The sequence below is a fragment of the Sciurus carolinensis genome, chromosome 17 (genome assembly GCF_902686445.1).
Source record: "Sciurus carolinensis chromosome 17, mSciCar1.2, whole genome shotgun sequence".
Taxonomy (NCBI): Eukaryota; Metazoa; Chordata; class Mammalia; order Rodentia; family Sciuridae; genus Sciurus; species Sciurus carolinensis.
In genome coordinates this window covers 17935709-17943393 of record NC_062229.1, presented here as the reverse complement: position 1 = coordinate 17943393, position 7685 = coordinate 17935709, and the positions used below count along the sequence as shown (strand labels likewise).

Here is a 7685-nt window from a genome sequence, read left to right as displayed (position 1 = left end):
GCTCAGGGCAAGTACAAAGCCTTCTCCACCTGTGCATCTCACCTCTCTGTGGTCTCCTTATTTTATTGCACCCTCCTTGGAGTATTTTAGTTCTATTGTGACCCAAAATTCACAGTCAATTTCAACAGCCTCTGTGATGTACACTGTGGTCACCCCATGCTAAACCCCTTCATCTACAGTCTGAGGAATAAGGACATCAAGAGCGCTCTGAGAAGACTCTTTGGGGGAAACCGTGAAAGCCCTCATTCTCCTGAGTCTTAACAGTGATGTTGATCACTTGTTTCAAAGTCTCACAGGAGGAAATTACACTATTTTGATCAGATGGTGATCTGATCACCAGAGTTATATTTCTTTTTCAACTTCTCTTAAAAGTTATGTAACAAGCCAGGCACAGTGGTGCACATCTGTAATTCCAGCATTTCAAGAGGCTGAGGCAGGAGGATCCCAAGTTCAAAGCCAAACTCAGCAACTTTTCAAGGCTCTGAGCAGCTTAGTGAGACCCTGTCTCTAAGTTAAATATAAAAAGGGTTGGAGATGTGGCTCACTGGTTGAATTCCCTGGGTACAATCCCTAGTACCAAAGGGGAAAAAATTGTTATGTAACTCTCCTTGCTCAGTTTTATGCCCTCTCTGTCATGTGAAGAGTGTTCCCCTCTATCCTTTGCATACTTCCTCAAAGGTGCTTTCAATCTTGGATCAGAAACATTGGAAATTCCCATTTATCTCATGGCACCACTGAGATATATTTCATTTGTGGGTGAGTAGTTCTTAAGAACATTGTTCTCAAATGACATAAATCACATTGTTACTTTTTTGTTGTTGTTAGCAAAAAACACGGTCATTGTAGGAGTGCCAGGCTATCTCAGGTTCAGGTAAGGTCCCGGAGTCAAGACCCCCAGACTCTAGGATTGGGTTGAAAGCAGGCTTGTGGCGAGCAGCCTGCAAACTCGTTATTGCCGGCCTAACCATATATTTTATAGACTTTTTGCCCAATCACAATGTACCACGGGGGATCAGATCACCAGGCCCCTATACAGGTTCCCTTGGTAACACTAGGTCAATTTGGGGGCAGTTGTTTACTTTCCTAAGTGGCCAGAGCTGAAGGCTCCCTCCACAGTTTTCCTGATGGGCATGAATGTGCGAAAGGTTTTCCTTTTACACACTTGAGATGTTCACTGCTGCTAGCCAAGACTTAGGATTTCCTCCCAACAGGTCATGTGTTGAACTCATCCTATGAGAAAACCACACTTGACAACCAAGCTCATTTGTAACTTTGCCACCAGCAGAAACCCGAGGACCACAGCTATGCACAGGGGCATCAGCATCTCAACGGCTCTTCCTGCTGATGTGCATTCTGACAGACCAGTGTGCTTCAAGACTGAGCATCGGCTTTTCTTCTCCGGTTAGAGGTCTGTTTTCTTACCTCAGCTTGGTGCCCACAGTCCTGCACCACAATCTCTGCCCAAAGAAACTGATTGGCAAATACATATCCCCAAGTGAAGTCCGTATGGAAAGACAACTTGGAAACGATAAGTCTCTTTGGCCTCCGCATCAGAAAGGACTTCCAATAGGACGCAGGACTCGCTCCCAGGGTAATGGCATGAATCCATTAACCCCTCTTCAAGCACCACCTCTCAAGAATGTCACAGTGATGGCATTTGAATTTCAACTTGATTGTGGAGGAGTCCTTCACTGCATAGAATTTTTCAAGACTTGAATCAACTTGGACTAGACTGCAAGCAGCCCCTCAGAGGACTCACTTTTATCTGGGTTTCAATTCCAACATTGCACACACCTCCCTTGTCCTGGCATCTCATTCAAGGATTGCTCTGTGTGGTATGTTTAACTGATAGAAATAAAGTGATACTCAGGGTGGGGCCAGGGAAAGGAGTCACATAAAAATTTTAAGTTGCAGACAAATAAGAAATTATACTGTCATTTCTGTATGGTTTATCAAGCTGCCTAAATGCATTCTACTGTCATGTAAAACTCATTAGAACAAATTTAAAAAATTAATAGAAAGAAAGATTCTCAGTCATGAATTCTTGATCCAGAAATTACAATGTTGTCTGAAAAGTAAAAACAAAAAATAAACTCTCATAATATATGTTGTATTATTAAACAAAAGATAACTTCTTACTTTAAATATAACCAAGGATTGTGGAAGATGGTTGTCCCTATGTAAGTGGATATCGCTCATAGAATAGCAATTTCATTTGTGAACTGCCTGATCAGTGCATTATAGTCATACATAACCGTGGTGTTCACTTTGACATATTTGTACACTCATGGAATATAATTTGTTCTACCTCAATCCCCAGTACTTCCACATTCCCTCTTCTCCTCCCTTGTCCTCTTTCCTCTACTCTGTTGGTCTTCCTTCTCTTTATTGCTTTTTTCATTACTGCATTATAGATATACATAAAAGTGGAATCTTCATGATATATTTATACATGTACATAGCATAAATTGACTAATTTCTAATTAAGCTAATTTTTTTAAAAACCACACCCACAAATATATAATATCATACCATATCCCATAAATTGGTGCAATGATAATTTTTTTACATAAACTTTTATTTAAAGTTCATGTCAAAAACATTGTTAATGTAATAAAAGCAAATGAATAACTGGTGGAAATATGTGATTTGTAGTGTGTTTTGGAAATCAGCCTAATCGCAGCAACCACATACTACCTATATACATCCCAGAACATGATGTAAGTCTCAAATATGCAGAATAACAAAGGCCCAGAATCAGCCTAAGTGTATCACCTTTCCTTCATGAAAAAGAAAATGTGGCAAATATACACAGGTGGTATTGTTCCGCCACAAAAAGAGTGAAATCCTGACAGGCACTGTGGCGTACGCCTGTCATCCCAGCAGCTCAGCACTGCTACTGAGACAGGAGGATCGTGAGTTTAAACCCGGCCCTAAGCAACTCAGAGACCATGTCTCTAAATAAAATACAACATAGGGCTGGGGTGTGGCTCAGTGGTTAGCATCCCTGGGTTCAATGCCTGTTACCAATTTAAAAAGAATAAAATCCTTCATGGTAGCAACATGCATGGGCTTGGTGCACAGTGAGCAGGTGACAGAAGTCCAACAGAGGGAGACAAGTGCTGCATGTTTCCCCGGGTGTGCTGAAGTAAGAAATAAACAGGGTCCTCAAAACCAGAGTAGCTATTGTTGAAAGTTTGGAAGAGTGGGTGGAGGGTGGGTAACAGAAGCTGCATGCAAATAATGCACACTGTGCAGACAGACACACAATAACATGGCAACTGAAATGGCTAGTCAAGCACAAAAATAAATAAAACACTTCCATCAAGGATACCATGTTTCCCTTCTACAGCCACATCCACCACCTCCCTCCCCTTGCCCAACCCCCAAGGACCACCCATCTGTTTGCTATTCTACCTTGCCCTCATGTAGTAATGCTATCTAGAGTATAAATCAGCTACTGGGGAAATGCTGAGCCAATGTCCAGGGGCCTGGTTCCCCTGAGTGCAGCAGGCACTGTGGACACTGTGGTGAACAGAGGCAGCTCCCCACACTGAGCACGCCACACATGGCCAGCTGGGTAACACAACCCGGGTTGTCAAGTGTGGGATTTTTTCCATAGGATCAAAGCTTATTTTCATTTTTATTCAAACATAAGGAAAATCATTTGGTGTGATTTGTGTCATTTAAGATGAAATTATTCTTAAAAATACATCCTTTAGGTTAATTAGGAATATCTAAGTATTTCTGATACACAGATGGCAATTACTGGGGAAAGTTAGAAAATATCACAGTGGAGAGGACTGGATGTCAGAGAGTGGAGACTGCAGTAAAGAAACATGGAACTGAATTGTATGGACAAACTGAAACTTAGGAATAGAACACAAGGAGCAAGTTCTGCTTCCACCTGCTGATGAGGACTCAGGTTCTGGCTCTGAGGCTCTGAGCCCTGTAATTATGGGCACATCTTCAGTCTCAGCACAACTGATGATTTCATATATTCTCTCTCACAGAGTCTCCTCAGAGCACTCTTGAGGTTCTTATTCCTCAGACTGTAGATGAAGGGGTTCAGCATGGGGGTGACCACGCTGTACATCACTGAGGCTGTTGCAGTAGAGCGTGAGTTCTGGGTCACAGCAGAACTGAGATACACACCTAGGCTCGTAAAATAAAATAAGGAGACCACAGAGAGGTGAGAAGCACAGGTGGAGAAGGCTTTATACCTGCCCTGAGCTGAAGAGATTGCACGGATGGAGGAAACAATCTTGGAGTACGAGTAAAGAAGGCCAGCGAGGGGACCACCAGCCAGCAAGACCGCAACAACATACATCACCACCTCATTGACAAAGGTGTCAGAGCAGGCAAGGTGGACCAGGTGATTAAGCTCACAGAAAAAGTGGGGGATTTCCACATCAGTGCAGAACGAGAGCTGCAACACCATTAAAACTTGTAACAGCGAATGAAGAGCACTCATGATCCAGGACACCAGAACCAACAACCCACATCGCTGGGAGTTCATGATGACCATGTAGTGCAGAGGATGGCAGATGGCCACAAAGCGGTCATAGGCCATCACAGTCAGAAGAAAAATGTCCAGCCCTGCAAAGAGTATGGAAAACTGCATCTGGGTGATGCAGCCTGCATAGGTAATGGCCTTGCTCTGTGTCTGGATGTTCATCAGCATCTTTGGGATGGTGTTGGAGGTGAAGCAGATGTCCACAAAGGACAGGTTGGAGAGGAAGAAGTACATGGGCGTGTGCAGGTGGGAGTCTGAGATGGTGGCCAGGATGATGAGCAGGTTCCCCAGGACAGTGACCAGGTACATGGAGAGGAAAAGCCCAAAGATGAGGGGCTGCAGTTCTGGGTCCTCTGAAAGTCCCAGCAGAAGGAATTCTGAAATTTGTGTCTCATTTTCTGGACCCATAGAGTTGATGTAACTAAAAAGAGAGAGAGAGAGAGAGAGAAAAGAGACATGATGTGATAATGTAACAATACCATGACATAAAGGCTATCATTCATGTTCCACAGTCAGGACACAAATTTCTGTGTTTTGTGTTTGAATCTGTTCCCCTCGGGGGATTCCCTTGTCACCTATGATTTAGAATTCCAGTATCAATTTTAGCTTTTCCCCAGAAGTTTATCTATTCAAAAGTTTGAAATTTTTTTCATGCATTTGAGGAACACAATCTAATGGTGACCGTGTTCCAGGCACTGTCCAAGTCATGGCAGAGTAAAACTGAAAAAAACAAACAACAATTTTAAAAGTCCAAGGTTCCTAAGTCTAATGAGGGAGAAATAGTACGAGCAAATATAAGGAGGTAGGAAACTAATCATGTGATGTGCCATAAGTTGGAAGGGAATAAAGCATCTATGAGGGAGAAAGTAGAGAGGGAGCTACTTTGTCTTGCGTGCTTGGCTAAGACAAGCAGATAGGTGACACTTGCCCAGAGACGCCCAGGCAGAGAAGGAGGGAGCCAGAAAATATCTGCAGAAGTGTGCAGCAGTGAACAGCCAGGGCAAAGGCCCTGAGTAAGGTACTTGTTCAGATGTTCAAAGTCAACAGGGTCCCATGTGACATGCAGGATTAGCAGGAGGGAGAGGGACGTGAGTGGGTATCAGAAGATCCAAGTGGTCCCGGTGCTGTGCATATATCACAGCATTTGCATTTTAAGTTGTCCACCAAGTCGACTTGAGAGTGGAAAGCCACCTTTGTCATTTCCTCCGTCACCTTATGACCTGGGCTCTGCACTTTGAGTAACCTTTTAGACTATGTTGAGCCCAGGTCCCCTTTCTGTTTGTCCTCCTCCAGCCTCTAAAGACACAGACACACAAACACACACACCACTTAAAGGTAAGCCCTGTGCCGGAGTCTCCTGGGGCCATGTTAATACCATTCCCACATCCAGACACTCTATTAGAAAGCAATGGACACCAGACAAGCTTTTGAGACCAAATTATCTTTCTTCAAATAGATAGACAAGTGGTACCCAGAAATTCCAGTTTGTGAATATTTGGTACACATGAAAACTTGGAGCTTCCTTTCACTATGGCCATTCTGCACCCTGTGCTTAAAGAAATATAAAACAACAGGGGCTGGGGTTGTGGCTCAGTGGCAGAGCACTTGCCTGGCCTGCAAGGGTCCCTGGGTTCAATCCTCAGCACTGCAAATGAAAGAAAGAGGAGGAGAGAAAGAGAAGGGAAGGAATATATAAACCTGCTCAATAAACTTAGATGTTAAGTTGCCCTAGGTGGGAAGAAGGCATGGAACCTCAGGTGGTACCCCAGAGCTGGTGGGAATGAAAAAAATGAACAGTTTCTGACAACATTTGAAGCCCAGTCGTGTTTTCTTGAGGACTAGAAACCAAATAAGAAAGCAAATGATCAACAGATGTCTCAAAAGGCAAGTGTTATCATCTTTTTGGTACCATGACACCTACACCACAGGATAAGCAAAAATATTTTAAAAACCAAGGGCAAAGATAAGAAAAAAATAATAAAAGAAAATACATAAAGCACAACAAAAATTGTACATATTGATATGAAGCGTTCCTGTGCCATTCAATACTGTTTTGACTTACTGGAGTTTCATGTTTGACTTCATTTTTTATGGACACAGTAATAGTACATATTTGACATATAGAATGTGGGGTTTCAATACCTGTATACATTGTATAATGAATGAATCAGGGTGTCCATATCCATAAATAGCTCAAGTATTGATAATTTCCTTGTGCTAAGATTACTGAAAACCCTCCCTTATAGGAACTTGGAAATACTTCTGGCGATGGAATACCAACATTTCCTCCACATATCTAACTGTAACTTGGTATCCATTGATCAACTCTGCCCCCTCCGTGGGCCCCTTACCCCCCGCATGTTGGAAACTACTCTTCTACTCTCTACTCCTAGATCAATATTTTTAGATTCCACAGCGAAAACCAACTAGATTTGTCATTCTGTGAAATAAGCCAGACCCACCAAGAAAATATACAGTTGGGTTTTATGTGCACAGTAGCAGATGAAACCGGTCCCTTTCTTGACTTTCTTGTGTGGTGTATTTTTTGTTTTATTCACAGTCTTTCAGTTTGAATTCCTAGGATAAAACCAAGGAGCACATCTAGCTCTGGTTGTGGTCTTCATCTAACATTCAATGTCCTTTTAAGACCATATTCTATAAAATCTTACACACGTAAAATTTCTATTCTTTTTCCATTGAAAAACATCCTGCTTAAGACTTAGCCCCAAGGGCATTACATCAGGCACATAGTTCTTCCCTCATACTGTGTCCATATTGTGGTTCAATACCACATGAGCAGACTGCACCAGATTTGGTCACATGTCTGTGTTCACAGCAGGATGCGAGCATGTGTTCATGGTATAGAACAAAGACACAGAAAAGCAGAAGTCGTGAAATAAACCAAGGACAGCAGGGGACAGAACCAGGTTAAACTGAGGGGTTACAGAACAACTTTATTTAAAAATTGAAAGGAGCATCAGACACTAAGTGAATGAAGATATGTAACACCAATAAATTTCATAATTAAATGGGCAAGGATTAGATGTAAAAGATATAATGAGAATGTTCCTCAAATGCTGTGGCACACAGCAGGTACTAAGTTACCATTTGTTGAATGAATAGGGAATTCTGCCTCACCCTTGATGCAGAAAATATGACAAAATCATAT

General features: G+C 42.4%; 1 protein-coding gene across 1 annotated transcript; it reads right to left on the bottom strand.

Annotated features, from left to right (window-relative positions):
• Positions 1–3955: 3955 nt before the first annotated feature.
• LOC124968157 (olfactory receptor 7A17-like) lies at positions 3956–4924 on the bottom strand. Its single transcript, XM_047530474.1, has one exon. The coding sequence runs from the start codon at positions 4922–4924 to the stop codon at positions 3956–3958; it is 969 nt and encodes a 322-aa protein (XP_047386430.1).
• Between the last annotated feature and the right edge of the window lie 2761 nt (positions 4925–7685).